Below are 19714 nucleotides of genomic sequence, written 5' to 3'. Positions count from 1 at the left end.
TTACCTTCTATGCTAAGCACCCAGTGTTTTTTATCTCAGCTTTGGCATGATACGAGTCCTTTCTTGCACTATACGGCATGCACAAAACTCCAACAATCCACCTGTAACCAAGGCTGCGAAGCGTAGGCAGGCTTGGACAAGCACTGTTCCCATTAGCGCCTATGCGCGTGCTGTCATGTTTGCGTTCTTGATTGTGATTTAACGCTTCTGTCAACCTTCAGCGATGTCTTGAAGCAACTGTTGCATAGTTGGGTGTTTTAACACGTACGAAAACTCGTCAGGCACAGACTTAGTTTCCGGTGCTGCTTTGTGAGCAAGAGCGATGGCAGCAGTGGATTGCGGCTGTTCAACTGAAAAGATTAGCAATCGCGCTTTGTTTACTATGGTTTTAGAACGATCACTGTGTTTTTATTTTTTGCTTGATGTTGCTCTGCCTTTAGTGAGTGCTTCCACATTTAAACTTAGATTATTAGGTTAGAGTGTTTTATGTGCCAAAACCCGATCTGATTACAAGGCACGCTGCAGTGGGGGACTCCGGAAATTCGGACCACCTGGGGTTTTTTAGTGTGCACCTAAATCTAAGTACATCGGTGCTTTCGCATTTCGCCCCTATCGAAATGCACCCACCATGGCCGGGATTAGATCCCGCAACCTCGTGCTTCGCAGCCCAACACCTTAGGCACTAAGCAACTACGGTGGTATGTTAAAACTTGGTCGCCTCATCTGCAGTCCAGAAAATACGATAAACATTAGGTTGTTATTGATGAGACGCGATGCCCCCCCTCCCTGAAAAAAAAAAATAATAATGAAGATGTGAAAAGCTAAGCCCGAGAATGTGGAGCGAAGCAGTGAAGCGCCCATTGTGTTTAGACGCTTTGAACAAAGTGCTCCATGTTAAAAAGCAGGTGATGGCGCCTTCAAAAAAAAAAAAAGTCACGCAATCACCCATGCGTTGCTCGGAATCGGCTGTTGCTCTACCTATCGATGGCACTGAAATGACCTGCGGCGTATAATGTTTGGTGTACGCTCACCTCAGCTATCTGCATTTTGACTGTACAACCTGCCATCTGTGAGCACTAAAGGCTTTTGACAGGGCATTCAACCTCCTCTTGATTGCCTCTTAAGAGGAAGCTTTAGCTCGGGTGCTCCTATCTAAACACATGTAAAAGGAGAATTCGTGTTTCTTGGCAACCACTGCACCAAATTTGACGAGACTTGTTGCATTTAAAAGAAAAGCCTAAGATCTAGTGACTGTTGGTTGCGAATTTTCGATATAGGTCGTAAATTTTTTATTAAAAATTGGCAAAAATCGAAAATAAAAAAAATGAAACTATCACGTTTACAACTCTGTAACTAAGCAATGAAAAATGATAATACAATTCTGTGAATTGCATCTAATAGTGCCTCTAAAGCGGACAAAATTGATATGTTACACATGCATCCCAAAAAATTTAGTAATATGCAAATACAGCTTCTGCAAAACCCTTGTAAACAACGTAAAAATTCACGTAAGATGTAAAATGACATATCTAATTTGTCTGCTTTCAATTATCTAATGGATGTCATTTACACAACCTCGATATCTGTTCTTGGTGCAGAGCTATGAATTTGTAAACTTCGTGCTTCTATTTTTTTTTTCACACGGTCAAATATATAAAATCTTTTTAGCAAAATTCAAGCCCTCAATCGAAATTTGGCTTCCCACAGTCACTGTATTTTGGCTTTCTCTTTCAAATGCAACAAGTTTCATTAAAATCGGTCCAGGGGTTATCTCAGAAAAACGCTTTTGCATTTTACATGTATTTGAATGGGCCACATCGGAGTTGGGCCCAAGCTAAAGCTTCCTCTTAATATCACTTTGCAGTAATAGGAAATGCCTGAACTTCGAAGCCCTGATGTCTCTAACTAATACATGTTCACTTTACCCCAGCTGTGTCATTCATTTTAATAGATTCTGAAACCTTCATGTTTCTTTCTTTTTTGTTTTTCTTGCTAGTGGTGGTAGCGAGTGCTTGTTCTCTTTTTCTTCTTTTGCATGAAATTGGTCAATATATGTTCACGTTGCTTCACTGTAGTGTCTCTGCTTTGAAAAAGATTCCACTGTAGCATGTGGTTTACAAGAATTATTTATTGCCGTGCTTTATATTTGCTTTCAAAGTGTTACTATTGTGTCAACGCACTCCTTTAACTACGAGTGTAATTAAAAAGCGCTGTATTGGCTAATCAGACTCTGGGCATTACAACAGGCAATACGACATATGGTTTAATTCTACGTTTGGGTGCGAGGGTGATAGTAGCACAAATGGTGGTGACACTAAAAAATTAAGTTATAAAAGTAATATGCTCTTGACTGACCAGGGAGGCAAATTTTCAGCTATACCATTTTCCGATATCTGACTCACGTGCTCTCTTGACATATTCGAAACGCTTTGCTTGTTTAATGATGAAACATGTAAAATCCATGCTGTGCAGACAGTGGTAAGAAGCAAGCATAAAAACAATCAACCCTTAGTTACTGCCAGAGCCCTATATGTGCTATTTTTCTCAAGCTCATCGTGGTGGTCTGCAGGCTTTACCATTGCTCGCTTTTCACGTGGCAGCGCCTGTACAAACCATGCATTCGCAGGCGCGACAGCACTCCCTCAACGTACTATAAAAAAACATGGCATGTAAACGAAGCAAGTGTGTGCATAAAGAATGTTGGTTCATGGGCCAACAAACGAAGCCATTAGTGCCCGGGGTGTTATAACGAAAGCGACATACTGGTGATGAGCTCCATTTTGTAGGCAAGTTTGTTGATGCTCATATGCGGCAAACACTTGGCATGTAAGGAGACAATGTCGTCCCAGACAGTCGGACACAAGTCCACTATTGTACAGTGTGATTTCCTTGTGCACACTGACACCGCAGAAGTAACTATCTATGACGCGCACAAGCGGCAAATCGCATGCACACACTTCAGTCATGCTTGCAATGGAAGCAGGCCTCTCCGGCAAGAGGCCCGCCTGCAGCCCGGACTTCCCTCCCATTGCGACTTCCACCAGCAGGGCTACATCATTGGCATTCTCCCTCCTTCAAAAACGGCGGCTAGCCTTTTCCAGGTGACTCTTGAACACCCTCGCGTCCCCGAAATATTCCACGGTGATGCTTTTGAAGATGTCGAGGACTGTCTTGACCAGTACGAATACGTCGCTCTGGTAAATAGCTGGAACAACCAACAAAAACTCGCCCATGCTTATTTCGCACTAGAAAACAGCGCTCGTACATGGTACGCGAACAGGGAAGCGAGCTTACAAACGTGGAGCAATTTTCGTCATCAGCTCCTCGATACGTTCTCGAGCTCAGACTGGCCAGATTATGCGCAACAACTTATTGAGGCTCGGGTACAGAAACCCAACGAAACCGTGGCCATGTATATGGAAGATATGGCCCGTCTATTTCATTTAGCTGACCCCGATATGACCGAGGCAAAGAAAGTGTGTCATCTGATGTGGGGAGTTAAGAAACCACTCTTTGCTGGTCTTGTACGAAACCCACCAACAATGGTCAACAAATTCATCAGGGAAGCGAATGTCATCGAGCGGGCGCTTCAGCAACTTTGCCGCCACTTCGACCGCCAGCCCAACAACACGCCAATCAGTTCCACAGCGCACATTATTGACCACACTTCCTTACGCGACATGATTCGAGACATCCTGCGTGAAGAGCTGCGAGTCCTCGGCATTCCTCCTACAGAGTCGCCGGTCGATTCTCTTGCCGAAGTCGTGCACCAGGAGTTGCAGCAAGCCTTCTCCTCACTAGCCCCATGTCCAGTAACACGTTCGCCGACCTATGCTGACATGGTCCGACGTCCTCTCCCTTCGCCCCCAGTGACGCCATTTGAGCCACGGCCTGTTCCCGTGCAGTGTTGGCAATGAGAGTCTGTGGGACAACCTCCAGTTTGCTGTACCGACTTGTGGCACGTGGCCGACAGTCGACCACTCTGCTTCCATTGCGGCGAACCAGGTCAGACTGCCCGTTACACACCCATCCAGATGCTGGAGCCGGCTCGTTTTCGCCTGCCGCTTCTCTGCACTTCTACGACCGTCGCGCCTAGAACAGTGATCAGCTGTCACCCTGCCAAGCAGCTTCACCACATTGTTGCTGGCAGTCACCACCACCTGTGTGTTACACTTCCCCAAACCGTCAGACTTTCACCACTGACGTCGGCAGGGGTGGTTGCTCCCCTAGTCCACGCCAGGGACACTAATGGCAGCAACCTCCGGGGGGGAAGGTTGCCTTGTATCGAGACGCCAAAGATACTACGCTCCCTACGAAGGCGATATGATGACAACGAATGCTAACGCCGACCAAGATGACATGACGACGACGAATACTCACGCCGACAATGTTGCCCGTGCCGATCTCAGCATTCTGGTGGATGGACATTACGTCACCGCACTTGTTGACACTGGCGCAGACTTCTCGATTATGCAGCAGGAGCTGGTCGACCGCATTAGGAAAGTGAAGACGCCGTGGACAGGGCCCCACATAAGAAGCGCCAGGGGTCAGCTAATGACACCAACGAGAACATGCACTGCCCAAATTCACATCGGTGAATCCAGCTTCGTTGCCACTTTCGTCATTCTCCCTGACTGCTGCAAGGACTTCATCTTGGGGATGGGTTTTCTGCGAGATCACCGCGCAGTCATAAACATTCCAGAACGTATGGTGACGTTTTCTGCCAGCCAATATGGCGACACGATGAATTATGGGAAACATGAGTATTTGCAAATCGCCGACGATGTGACCCTTCAGCCGTGATCCTGCCGCCTTGTCTCTGTATCATGCAAGAAGCTCTACCACGGGGATGTGATTGCGGAGCGAATTGTTGCACTATTGCTCATGGAAGGCATTTCCATTGCTAGAGGCATACTCGGCATGACTAATGGGCATGCGGAAGTCCTTTTCACGAACTTTAGCAACGAATGCCATCACATCTAGAAGGGTACCGCAATTGCGTACTGCGACATCACCTAAGTGAAAAATTGTTTCGCTCTACAAGAAACAATCGTGCTGCCCTAGCCACCTCTGCCTGTCGACGTTAGCTCCACCCTGTCGCCTTCGAAGTGGCAGCGACTATTGGAGCTGATACACCAGTTCGAAGATTGCTTTTTGACTACATCAAAGGTCGAACAGTGTAACACCACTGACCAAGCACCGTATCATCACAGATGATATTACGCGGCCCATTCGACAAAATCCCTACCGTGCAACTCCAAAGGAATGTGAAGAGATTCAAGAACAAGTGCAGAAGATGCTTGAGGAAGGTGTGATACAGCCTTTAATTCCCTGGGTGTCACCCGTGGTATTAGTCTAAAAGAAAGACGGCAGTTTGAAATTCTGCATCTATTACAGCAAATTAAACCAGGTCATGAAGAAAGACGTCTACCTGCTGCCACACATCGACGATTCGCTGGACAGGCTGCGGCATGCACATTATTTTTCATCAATGGACCTACGAAGTGGGTACTGGCAGATCGAGGTCAATGAGAGAGATCGTGAGAAAACTGCCTGCGTGACCCCTGATGGTCTTTACGGATTTAAGGTCGTTCCGTTCTGTTTGTTGTCAGCGCCTGCCACTTTTCAGCTTCTAATGGACACCATACTATCAGGTCTGAAGTGGCAAACATGCTTGGTCTATCTAGACGACGTTGTAGTGTTCTCAGCTATATTTGAGGAGCACATAAGTCGGTTACTCACTCTTCTCCAAGCCATACGCTCGGCTGGCCTTACGTTAAAACCCAAGAAATGTAATTTTGGTTTCAGTGAATTGTGCTTCCTCGGCCACGTCGTCACTCACAAGGGTGTATGACACCTGATCCAGCCAAAATAGACGCTGTGGCCTAGTTCCCCACACTGTCCAACAAGAAGGCAGTGAGACGCTTCTTGGGGCTGTGCGCCTATTACAGGCACTTTATTGCAAACTTTTCATGTAGTGCTGTGCCATTAACACGCCTGACATGCGACGATGTTCCCTTTCTGTGGAGGGAAAATGAGCAAGTAGTATTTAGCGAACTATGCCAATGCCTGTAAACGCCTCCTGTTCTTGCGCACTTTGACCAGCATGCTCCTACAGCACTTCACACGGATGCGAGCAATGTTGGTGTGGGTACCATACTGGTGCAGTGGCAAGACGGCTCCGAAAAAGTAATCGCCTACGCTAGCCAAACTCTCCCTCGTACGGAGGAAAACTACTTGACTACCAGGAACGAATGCCTCACCGTGGTGCGGACGGTTATCAAATTTCACCCGTATTTGTACTGCCGTTCATTCAAGCTTGTCAGCAATCATCATTCTCTTTGTTGGCTGAATAACCTGAAAGATCCATCTGGCCGTCTGTGTGCTGGAGTCTCAGGCTTCAGGAGTTCAACATGACCATAATCTACAGATCATGGAAGAAGCACACCAACGCCGACTGCCTCTCGCGTTCCCCCATCGAGTCCGCAGTTACCGATGACGTGGACGTGGACACTGCATTTTTGGCCGTTGTCAATGCCGTCACCATTTCACAGTAGCAGCACCACGACCCAGAGCTGCTCCCACTAATTAATTTCTTGCAAGGCCGAAGTAAAGATGTTCTGCGACTTTATGCCAGAGGACTGCCATCATTTTGTCTTCGGAACAGCATTCTCTATAAGAAGAACTTTTCTGCCAGCGGTAGCATGTAACCGCCTGTCATACTGGCATCATTTCGAAAAGAAATTCTAAATGCATGCCATGATGAAAACACCGTAGGTCATCTAGGCTACATGAGAACATTGTCCCGACTCCGATGCAAGTACTACTGGCCGAAGCTGCCCGCTGCTGTAAAACATCACGTGCAAACATGTCATCATCATCAGCCTGGTTACGCCCACTGCAGGGCAAAGGCCTCTCCCATACTTCTCCAACTACCCCGGTCATGTACTAATTGTGGTCATGTTGTCCCTCCAAATTTCTTAATCTAATCCACCCACTAACTTTCTGCCGCTCCCTGCTACGCTTCCCTTTACTTGGAATCCAGTCTGTAACCCTCAATGACCATCGGTTATCTTCTCTCCTCATTACATGTCCTGCCCATGCCCATTTCCTTTTCTTGATTTCAACTAAGATGTCATTAACTCGCATTTGTTCCCTCACCCAATCTGCTCTTTTCTTATCCCTTAACGTTACACCCATCATTCTTCTTTCCATAGCTTGTTGCGTCGTCCTCAATTTAAGTAGAACCCTTTTCGTAAGCCTCCAGGTGTCTGCCCCATAGGTGTGTACTGGTAAGACACAACTATTATACACTTTTCTCTTGAGGGATAATGGCAACCTGCTGTTCATGATCTGAGAAAGCCTGCCAAATGCAACTCAGCTAATTCTTATTCTTCTGATTATTTCGGTCTCATGATCCAGATCCGCGGTCACTACCTACCTTAAGTAGATGTATTCCCTTACCACTTCCAGTGCCTCGCTACCTATCGTAAACTGCTGTTCTCTTCTCAGACTGTTAAACATTACTTTAGTTTTCTGCAGATTCATTTTTAGACCCACCCTTCTGCTTTGCCTCTCCAGGTCAGTGAGCGTGCATTGCAATTGGTCCCCTGAGTTACTAAGCAAAGCAATATCATCAGCGAATCGCAAGTTACTAAGGTATTCTCCATTAAGTTTTGTCCCCAATTCTTTCCAATCCAGGTCTCTGAATACCTCCTGTAAACAAGCTGTGAATAGCATTGGAGAGATCGTATCTCTCTGCCTAACGCCTTTCTTTATTGGGATTCTGTTGCTTTCTTTATGGAGGACTACGATGGCTGTGGAGCCGCTATAGATATCTTTCAGTATTTTTACATACGGCTCGTCTACACCCTGATTCCATAATGCCTCCATGACTGCTGAAATTTCGACTGAATCAAACGTTTTCTCATCATCAATGAAAGCTATATATAAAGGTACAAAGCCTAAAAGCAGTGAAGAAACTATGAATAGGCAAGAATCAGATGTATGCATTAAGAGACAAAGCCGGCAATGTCATTACTAATATGGATGAGATAGTTCAAGTGGCTAAGGAGTTCTATAGAGATTTATGCAGTACCAGTGGCCCCCACGACGATACTGGAAGAAAGAATAGTCTAGAGGAATTTTAATTCCCACAAGTAACGCCAGAAGAAGTAAAGAAAGCCTTGGGAGCTATGCAAAGGGGGAAGGCAGCTGGGGAGGATCAGGTAACAGCAGATTTGTTGAAGGATGGTGGAAAGATTGTTATAGGAAAACTGGCCACCCTGTATACACAATGCCTCATGACCTCGAGCATACCGGAACCTTGGAAGAACGCTAACATAATCCTAATCTATAAGAAAGGGGACGCCAAGGACTTGAAAAATTATAGACCGATCAGCTTACTGTCCATTGCGTACGAAGTATTTACTAAGGTAATTGCAAATAGAATCAGGAACACCTTAGACTTCTGTCAACCAAAGGACCAGGCAGGATTCCGTAAAGGCTACTCAACAATAGACCATATTCACACTATCAATCATGTGATAGAAAAATGTACAAACATGTGCCAACTGCCAAAGATGCAAAGCGCCTCCCGGTAAGCCTGAAGGTCTCTTACATCTGGTCGAGGTACCAGGCCAGCCATTCGCCCAAGTTCAAATGGATTTCCTGGGCCCATTTCCAACTTCTACAGCTGGCAATAGATGGATCATTGTTGTCACCAAGTACCTGACGTGTTACGCGGAGACGAAAGCTACCCAGCGAGGCACAGCAGCCGAAGCAGCTCATTTTTTCATCGCATTGTCCCGAGGCACGGCACCCCAAAAGTTGTCATCACAGACAGGGGAACTGCCTTCACTGCCCAACTCCTTGACTCGGTTCTCAGAGTCAGTGGTACAGACCACCGGAAAACAACCGCATATCATCCCCAGACGAACGGACTAACCGATCGTCTTAATAAGACCCTCACAGACATGGTTTGCATGTACGTCGACGTAGAACATAGGAAGTGGAATCAGATTTTGCCTTACGTTACCTTCGCCTACAACACCGCTCAACAAACTACTGGAATGACATCGTTCAGCTTGGTCCACGGTCGCGAAGCCACGACGATGCTGGATGCCATGCTGTCGCACGGGTTTGACGACATACCTACTGACGTTGCCGAATTTACCCAGCGTGCCGAAGAAGCCAGACAGCTTGCCCGCGTACGTATCTGCATTCAGCAAGACCAAGATGTGAAACGATACAATCTTCAAAACAGGTATCTTTTCTACACTCCCGGCGACAAAGTATGGGTCTGGATACCCAAACGCCGTCGTGGACTTTCCGAAAAACTCCTACGACGGTACTTTGGGCCATACGGAGTGATCCGCCACCTGAGCGACGGGACTTACGAGGTCGTCCCTGTCGGTGACAATAGTTCCAGTTGCTGCAAGCACTTACCTGCAGTGGTGCATGTGGTACAGATGAAGCCGTGCCTGTCGAACTAACTTCTGATATTTTTCTTTTTTGCGTCTTTAGCTCTGTGCTGTTATGCACTGCCCTCATATGCTTAAATTGTGCATTGGGACGATGCTTCCTTCGGAAGGACGCAAATGTCACGCCTGTACTTTGTTGAAGAAGAGGACAACGCAAGTGTGCACGAGCATATTTGTCAAGGCACAGTGAGGAAGAAGAAGTCGCGGCTGCACTCATAATTAAAACGGTGACCTGTTGCTGTGCCTCCTGCTCTACGACCCCTTTCTTGAAATTGCGACAATATGTTCATTTTGCCTGTTACAAATAAATATTTCATTCGAAGCGCTTAAGTCGGTTGACAGTATAGCTATGCTCCATTAACGAGTCCAGGACATCCATACATTGTCGTTTACATGGGGAGATGTGTACACTGTGCTTTGTGGGGATGCTCGACTCTCACGCATCTCCTGATGTTGTTTTCCCTGCGTGGCTCTCATTTCCTGTAGTCTGGCTTCTCCCTGTAGCTAAGCACCGCAGCGGTCAGTGTGGTTGCACCATCTACGAGAGATGGCATGAGTGTTGTGCTGCTAACACCACTTAACAGCGGGGTTACTTGGGCACGACAGGGCTCTTCCTCTTCGGGTCGAGTTGAGCGGCGCGGACATTGTGCACATGCGCCGATCCATGCTTCGAGAGACCGTCCCGAGAAAGACTCAGGAACACGACACTAGAATGAATGAACACGATCATTCAAACGCACCACCTTTTGCGTGACCATACACGTGAACGATTAGGTGTTGGTGTCCAGCATACGGGTGAAAATATTCGCTTACTATCCGGTCGCAGTGAATCGGACTTCCCGATTTGTCGCACACCCATCAGCATGTTCTGTGGATAGTAATTAGTCTAGCAGGCGTTAGTGTACGAAAGATGTAATAAATATCGTCGTGATTGTTTGCACTACTGCGTTGTCATTCCTTTGTCCCAAGAGCATGTGTGAGACCTCACAGCTGCAATAGACAACAAGTCATATTTCACATGCTAATGTGAAGGTAACTTGCGCTGACTGAAATCAAACTATGCTATCACGTCAGCAGTTTCATGTATTGATCATCACAGCGTCGCTACAGCGGTTTCTCACATCTCCTTTCCTATACGTCCTTGCACAAATTTTCCCTAGATTTGAAAAAAAATTTTCTAACCAACGCCTAATATCCCTAGATTTAGAAAATTTCCCTAAAGTTAGCAGCACTGGCACAGCTGTGCACATGTCTGGCATGGTGAGTGAAGCCTCTTTCAGCACAACATGAAAGCTGTTTGTTCATTGAAAGGTTCAATCTTTCAGCCAGTCTATTTTGGAGCAAAGTCGATTGGTGAAGATGTTTCCACCAGGATCCATAAGTAAAAAATGAAACGGGAGAAGTGGGTATCACGGAGGGCAGCCCACCTCACATGGCCCCATTGCTGTCTGGCTGTGCAGCCACATAACCCCCAGCCCCATCCTGTGCCATGGCACCATTCAAGAGTCAGGACTTGCTAAACAAGTGGAACTGCATAGTTGGCTTTTATGTTTATTGTAACACAAGGTTATCTGCTTTTTTTATCCCTGTGGTTCTTTTTTTAATATTGCGCTCAGGAATTATAAACGTGCATTATGTGCGCAACCTGTTCCTATCTACATCCATCTACATTGCCTCAAATACCGCCCTGCTTCTTTATTTTTCTTTTTTTTTTTTGTGGATAATGGTGCAGCAAGTGGTGATGCACTTTTGGCAGTGTTGCCAATTGTTGGGCACTGACCTTGAGCCCCCTCAGAATCTGGTAGACGAGAAATTGAACATGGTCGTCACTCAATCGTTGAGTCCGGATTATGTTGTTCAGATCAGAGCCCATCAGATGGTTCACCAGGTACCTGCACCACATAGAAAGGTTTCTGTTATTATTGGTGAAAGCTGGTTATTATGAAACATGGTTGCAGCACTAAGCAAGATGAAACACAAGCACGACATGCATAGGACATGAACTGGATTGACTACACAAATGATTACCAACTCATGCATGTGACATTTGTGTAGCAAAGCCATTTGATGTCCAGCAGCACGCATTTCTTGTTTCTTAAATATAGGAAGAGTCAGCCGTCAGGCCCTTCAATCCATTGTGTTCTTCAGGCCACCTGAATGTCTCCCCTCGGTGGCAAACCAGATTGACCTCCCTTTCTCTACTGGGCCATCTGTTTGCATAGTACATGGCCTGGTTAGTAAATGTGGGCTCAGTGTCAGTATGACTTTAGCCATCCTAGTGGACTGCAATCTATAACAGAGTTTCTAGACCAACTATGCACATTTTTGTGTACCTATGTAAATATCAACACAGGACTAATAATGGCTAGATACTTCAACTTACCACGTCTGGATTATGGGGTTTAATGTGCCAAAACCACGATCTGATTATGAGGCACGCCGTAGTCTGGGGAATTCGGATTAATTTTGACCACCAGGGGATCTTTAACGCACCCCCCAGTGCATGGGACACCGATGTTCTTGCATTTCGCCCCCATCAAAATGTGGCCGGGATTTTCCCCCGCTACCTGATGCTTAGTAGCACAACACCGTAGCTGCTAAGGAACTTTTTTTGTGCTTGTGTGTCTATGCACTGGATACATAGCTCTGGGAGTGTTAATCAGTGCTGATACTGTTTACCTTTCAAACCTCAACAAATATGATACACAAGCACTTAATGCGTTTTCCTGCATAAGCTTGTACCACAGTACTGTCGCAGCTCAAGGTAAGAAAACTGTCATAAGTGTTCTTATGAAGAGCAAAGCTGAAAATAACATAGAAAACAAACAAGTGTAGCATGAGGAGCAAAAAAAAAGACTGTTCGGCCAACGCAGCTGACATGGTCCCAACAGAGTTGCTTCAAAAGCAGCTGCTTCAGCTAGGCGCAAGAAAGAGGAGGCATTGTGAACCAGTGCCACAAAACAGGAGGGGAGGTGGGAGGCATTTGAACTATCTAATCCATATTAGTTATGATATTGCCGGCTTTGTCTCTTAACGCATACATCTGATTCTTGCCTATTCCTAGTTTCTTCTTCACGGCTTTTAGGCTTCCTCCCTTCCTGAGAGCATGTTCAATTCTATCCATATTATACTTCCTTATTGCAGCTGTCTTACGCTTGTTGATTAACTTGGAAAGTTCTGCCAGTTCTACTCTGGCTGTAGGATTAGAGGCTTTCATACATTGGCGTTTCTTGATCAGACTTTTCATCTGCTGCGATAGCTTACTGGTATCCTGTCTAACGAAGTTACCACCGACTTCTATTGCACATTCCTTAATTATGCCCATAAGATTGTCGTTCATTGCTTCAACACTAAGGTCCTCTTCCTGAGTTAAAGCCGAATACCTGTTCAGTAGCTTGATCCGGAATTCCTCTATTTTCGCTCTTACTGCTAACTCATTGATCAGCTTCTTATGTACCAGTTTCTTCCGTTCCCTCCTCAAGTCTAGGCTAATTCGAGCTCTTACCATCCTATGGTCACTGCAGCGCACCTTGCTGAGCACGTCCACATCTTGTATGATGCCAGGGTTAGCGCAGAGTATAAAGTCTACTTCATTTCCAGTCTCGCCATTCGGGCTCCTCCACGTCCACTTTCGGCTATCCCGCTTGCAGAATAAGGTATTCATTATCTGCGTATTATTCTGTTCCGCAAACTCTACTAATAACTCTTCCCTGCTATTCATAGAACCTATGCCATATTCCCCCACTGACTTGTCTCCAGCCTGCTTCTTGCCCACCGTGGCATTGAAGTCGCCCATCAGTACAGTGTATTTTGTTTTTACTTTACCCATCACCGATTCTATGTCTCCATAGAAGCTTTCGATTTCCTTGTCATCATGACTGGATGTGGGCGCATAGACCTGCACAACCTTCAATTTGTACCTCTTATCAAGTTTCACAACAAGACCTGCCACCCTCTCGTTAATGCTATAGAATTCCTGTATGTTACCAGCTATATTCTTATTAATCAGGAATCCGACTCCTAGTTCTCATCTCTCCACTAAGCCCTGGCAGCACAGGACGTGCCCGCTTTTTAGCACTGTGCATGCTTCTTTTGTCCTCCTAACCTCACTGAGCCCTATTATATCCCATTTACTGCCCGCTAATTCCTCCAACAGCACTGCTAGACTCACCTCACTAGATAATGTTCTAGCATTAAACGTTGCCAGGTTCAGATTCCAATGGCGGCCAGTCCAGAACCAGAGATTCTTAGCACCCTCTGCTGCGTCACTGGTCTGACCGCCGCCGTGGTCAGTTGCTTCACAGCTGCTGGGGACTGAGGGTCAGGGTTTGAATGTTGTATTCATGTAGAAGGTCGTGACCAAGTACTGCACCAGGGTGGCCAATCCTGCTCTGATGAGGGAGTGCGTTACCGATTCTGGTCACCGAGATCAGGCTGCACTCCAAACCTGTTTATGCAATTTTATCAACATGCGGAATCCTGGTGCAGCGCAATTTTCCACCGGATTAAAAAAAAAAGAAAAATAATATGGGTGTGCGCAGGGGCAATATGGAAGCACACGCCACAGCTGCTTTCGCAGGTGGGTCCACCAATTTTTCTCTGCCCCCCCCCCCTCCCCCTCGGGGTGAGCTCGTATGAGCTCGTAAGCCAAATGGCTCCTTGGGAAGCCCCCATGCACTATATGCGTACATCCTTGCATACTTCAAGTAAACAGCGTCTTCGGCAGGCTACCCCACCTGCCCTCTTCTCTTTTCGAGCAAGTGTCCCCTTTCACACTCTGAAGAGGTCTTCGTCAATAAGGTATTTGCAAATTCAGCCTACTCACCGTACTCTATAGCAAAATGGCAACAGCCTGACATTACGACAATGATGTGCACCTACTGTGGGCTGCGTTTGCATGCAGAATGAGTAAAGGCAAGGTGCAAAAGACCACGACTGAAGAAGGACACAAACGTCCTGTTGTTTGTGCGCTTCTTTAGTCCTGGTCTTTTGCATCTTGCCTTTACTCAATCAAGCATGAACCAACTAGCCCAAGCAAGTGTTTTACTTGCCATGCAGACCATCAATTAATATGACAATGTTCTGCGTTCGATACAGGAAGAATGCCCATATAGGCTTCACCATGCACAACCTACCGTGGAGCACAGCTCACTGATCCTAACACGCAGTTATTATTTGCCAAATATGGCAGTCAGAGCAATCTGGTCAGAGTGGTTTAGGGGGACTGATAAACCATGGTCCTGACTGCACACAGCCTCAGCACAAGGACTATCACTCAAACGACTGGAAACCCTGACTATGTGAGTGACTTTGTAGTCTAGCAACGCCCCGTTCATCCCCACAGAGGACCTGTGCCTCCCCATTCTCTAATAAAGAACTTTCGATCGATCAATTTAAAACCTTCGTTATTGTGCACAAGCATGTGGTTAACGCATACACACTTTGAAATCCCAGCATCTCATTCTGCAAAACATGTTCTAAAGGTGATATTTCGCTATCTAGTAATGTTAGGAAAGCTTAAAAGGGGCCATGAAAGACTTCTTGAACATAGTAAGAAAACACTGCTGATCTGATAACGAAGCTTCTGGGAAACAAGCGAGCCAACTGTTATTACACTGCATGCAGCAGGGAATTCACAATTTCATGTCAACAGCAGTGAAAAATTGCTTGCTCTTTCGTTCACAATGTCATCATGCAGCATCACTGCAAGCAGCTGGGCCAACCAACAGCCACTGGCCGATTTCTTGATCCCGAAAAATTTACCAGTACAGTAAAACCTCGTTAAACCGCACCCGCTTAAACAATAGTTTTGTTTTAAAAGTAGTAAAGTCAAATGCACGACTCAGCAACCATTGAACATAATGCATTCTGTATCCGCATAAACCGTACCAGCTTACTGCGTACGTATCGGTTAATGCATAGTGTTTCCACTTTTCGTCATGCAATCACGGCGGCACGTCATCCCCATAGGGTGGCCCGTGAGAACAACAAGCCTCTGAGATCAGAACAACGGCCTCCAAGTGCCCTGTGCATTTGTGCATGAAGTCACATCATCAATATAATTTCATCATCATCATCATTCTATAACACTGTTGTGTACGTCATAAAGTTTCCATAGAGTTTCTCACTATATTTCCTAGAGGAAAATCTGGTGCTGCGGCGCTGTGGTATGCATGGGAATGCCGGTATATTGTGACTTCGGATTGGCATCGTCCTCGGAGAGCCAGGACACCTTGAAGACACGCCTGGATAGCACCGTTCCGTCTGCCATAATGATTCATTTTCAACTAAAACAGCATGTAAAAAGCTGTTTTAGCTTTTTTATTACACAAAAACATGTTTTGTTTAACTATGAAAACTTGTTATTTCATGTACAATTATATGAAACGTAAAAATTGTCAGCGGGCCGCTAAAGTTGAAGAACAGACGACAAGATTTGCGCTCGCTTTGGAACAGTTTGTCATCTGTTCTTGCTTTTCTTTGCTTGGTTATGCATTGTAAGTGAGTAAACCTCACTCGAAGATGTAATATACGTGAATGGAAACATTTAATGAACATTTTACTTTGAGAATGTGCTATTTGTCTAGCCATATCTACGTTTTAGACAAAGCCTTTTACAATACCAGCCAACACAAGCCTCGCAGACACATATACCGTCATTCCCATGACGGCACAGCGCCACTTAGGAAACTCCCATAGACGGTGGTGCCAGATTTCCCTTTAGGTGTTATAGTGAGAAACTCTATGACAGCTTCATATAATATACTAGAGGGAACTCTGGCACTGCAGTAATTTTCCTACCATGGGAATGATGGGAAGTACATGGATTTGTCTGATCTTCATGCTTGTGGATTCAGACTTTCCATATTACGCTGCACAAATCCTATTGTTGTAAATTTCAGAGCACTCTATACTCTTCGAAGTGCAGAATACGTCAGGAACACTCTTTATTAGCCATGAACATGCACAATCGCTACTAACTGCAATGATTGGGCTTGTCAAGGTGGCCAAATCGAAACGTGCTAAGAGTCTCAAGGCACTGGCATGCCTGCAATAAATTCATAAGGGCATTTCACATAAATACTTTGTTTAGCGCAAAACAACAGACACAAGAAAGACGACAGGACAAGGCGCTACTCTCAACTGACATCATTTTATTGCGTCACTTCTTTATAGACAACTGAAAACAAGTAAAAAAAAAAGAACAATCTAAAATCTAAAACAAGTAAAAAATCATATTGTGAAAAGAACCACGCGAAGTTTGTAGATTGCAGTGTCGGTGTGGTATATAAGATTCCCTTGTCATGTGGCAAAGTGTAGGTAGGGCTGTCAGGCGGCTGTGTTAACGAGCGCCTTAGAGAACATGAGCAATCCATACCAACAGGCACAGGTTCCCATTTGGCTCAGCATTGTAAAATATGCAAGTGCAAACCCATGTTTCGTGATACCACGATTTTGAAAAAGAGCCTTGACACCACCGCCCGAGAGTTATCGGAAGCATTCTTCATTCAGTCATTGGGGTCACAGTGCATTAGTGTGCCTTCCTTAACCTTGTACAGCGCTGAATTTGGTTTTTTGAATTCCGTCGCATGAGTGCGCTCTTGTGATTGGATGTTGGTGGCTCCTCCACATGGTGCTCACTGCACATGTTCCTCTAGTTTCAGCTGTCTATAAAGGAGTGACGCAATAAAATGATGTCAGTTGAGAGTAGCGCCTTGTCCTGTCGTCTTTCTTGTGTCTGTTGTTTTGCGCTAAACAAAGTATTCATGGGTTCGCACCAACTAGCCCGCCAACGCATTCTGCATTTCACATACGTTGTCGATACATGCGTCCATGGCTTAATGGTTTCAATATCTGGCTTCTGTGCCAGAGGTTCTGTGTTCGAACCCTGCGATCGGACAATTTTAATCATGTTTATTTAATTACTTATAACACAGTACATTGTTGAAAATGACGAGTTTACAAAGTCATAAAGCCCTTTAAATCCAGAAGAACGAAGTTTAGCAAATCCCATGCTGGTGCAACCGTTCCCATTGGAGCTCCCATAGACACTGGTGCCAGAGTTCCCTCTAGTAATTATTGTATGAAACTCTATGGTGCAAGCAAGGCCTTTCATCGTGCTGAAGCTCGGATAAAGAACACCGGGTGTTTAGCATAGAAGAAAAATTGGACATCGTTCGTGCTATCGAACGTAGCACGAAGAAGTCGGCACTGGCACAAGACAGCAATCTACCATTCAATACGGTATGTGGCATTTGGAATGCGAAGAAGTTGCTCAGCCGCGCTGCTGCGACTGCGAAAAGATGTCGGCAACGAGTTTCAACCTTTCGCCATCGCTGCCTCTGCTGCAGAAGTGTCGTCTAACAACAGTGATGAAGACGACATGGAAAGTGACAGCACGGGTGATTCAGGCCCGATAGTAGCAGAAGCTGTGTGTTATGTCAGCCTCAAGAATGCAATTGTCACGACGAGAACAGCACCCCGCAATGAAAAAGGCGTCACATGGCTTCTGCAACATTACCATGCCTCTGCACGGAAAATATGCAATGCCAGCGAGGAATCTGCCATCCGAGCGTCTACCGAGATGAGGGGGCTGGCTGAAAAGCTGGCTCGCAGTTTCAGTAAGTTTCAGGCCACTGGCTGCTAGGCCGCCGCGGCATCAAGCGAAATTAACAGGCTTTTGTCACACAATGTGAATAAATATTGCATGTTTTTGCCATTTCATCGCACTTTCTCTGAGTTCCGTTTTTGACAAGTTAGTGGGCGATATTATGCCATTTCGGTTAAGCAGTACTACCGTTTAGTACATACTTTTTCCGAGCTCTGGCAAACTACGGTTTAATGAAGTGTCACTGTAGTACAATTATTGCTCATTTGAGTTGAAAAAATAAGAATTATGTATATCTGCAATTTGAAAATGAGAGAACCATTTCATCTTTACACTGCCTGTATACAAATTACAGCTGCGTGTTGCTGCCTCTGCTGTATGCGGCCTCCAAAATGAAATACATAGCAAAGATACCACGATCGCCATGGGGTGGTGGTACAAGCCATTCCTCCACTGAGGCGTACAACCTTTAGGCAGAGCCAGCTCCCTTATACTACACTGCTATCACGCTAGGGGAAATGAAACAAGAAAAAAAGCCACTCATCAGTCCGATAACTACTTCAAACTTCGACTGTGCTTGAAAAATTCAAAAAAATTTTTGCAGCAGGGAATTCGTGGGGTGACGTAACTTAATAGTGATATTGATACATGCATATTGCGTGTTTCTTGTGGACGATGCATGCGGGCGCCCCAACGAAGGCGATGAATGCTCTCTGGCTCTCGAGCTGTCAGCTGAACTGGCCAGCGCTGCATTTATCCTTTGTAAATACTATACTTTGTAAATAGTCTCCAGTTCTTCATCCTTTGTTCGCGTAACATTTTGGTGGAGGGTGCCATTCCCCATCGTCGCCACGGAGCTCTGCAGCGGCCACACCATTCTGCTTTTTGCCATGGCTCCTGGTGATGACACCTCGTCTCCTTCTACTCCTGCAATCCCCGACAACAATGTACGTTACAGCTACCAATCCCCGCAATCCTGGCATACTCTCCGGCCAAGATAATGTCGACATTGAGGACTGGCTCAGCCTGTATGAGTGTGTTAGCCAAAACACCCAGGGACACCATCCTCTTGGACCTAGGCCCGTTTCCGGCGGCTCCACAATTTCAAGAAGCTACCAGGTACGCGGCGTCAGAGCTAGCATGCATCAGAGCTAAAGCGCGGCGGCGGCCGCCACGTCGTGTCGGTGCAGCGTCTGGCACAAGACACCGACGCATATGGCGTCTCAAGAAATCGCTTCTGTTGCGGCGGGCGCCTCAAATGGCGTGCCGTCCCAACCGAAACTCGCTACGGAGGAAGACGGCATGGATTTTTCCGAAGCTTTAACTCCTCGTAAAGATGAAACTAATACAACGCTTCTCACGGACGCTGAGGACATGCGGCGGTTTACGAGAGAACCCGACGAAGAGGGATGGCAGACGGTGCTAACGCTCCGCCAAAAACAGCAACAAGCGAAGGAACGCCTGCAGGCAAAACGGAACGACCCTTCACAGAAGGAACAGAACTCGCCCCCCATCCGCCGACGCAAGGTGCGACGGAACAAGTTACCACCACTGCCGCGGGATGACTTCAAGATCATTCTCCGCCCGCACCAAGGACTCCCGTTGAAAACTCTAACCAGTCCGA

General features: G+C 46.1%; 1 protein-coding gene across 7 annotated transcripts in view; it reads right to left on the bottom strand.

Moving 5' to 3' along the window:
• p38b (p38b MAP kinase) overlaps positions 1-19714 on the bottom strand; it is a 457389-nt gene that overhangs the window by 320233 nt on the left and 117442 nt on the right. For all 7 annotated transcript variants that reach the window (XM_050177284.3, XM_055070036.2, XM_050177282.3 and 4 more), the window contains exon 4: positions 11263-11374. In XM_050177284.3, coding sequence (XP_050033241.1) covers positions 11263-11374 — 112 coding nt within the window. The remainder of the gene's footprint in view (positions 1-11262; positions 11375-19714) is intronic.

Source organism: Dermacentor andersoni, chromosome 9 (assembly GCF_023375885.2).
Source record: "Dermacentor andersoni chromosome 9, qqDerAnde1_hic_scaffold, whole genome shotgun sequence".
Lineage (NCBI taxonomy): Eukaryota > Metazoa > Arthropoda > Arachnida > Ixodida > Ixodidae > Dermacentor > Dermacentor andersoni.
This window is presented reverse-complemented; position numbering and strand designations above follow the sequence as displayed.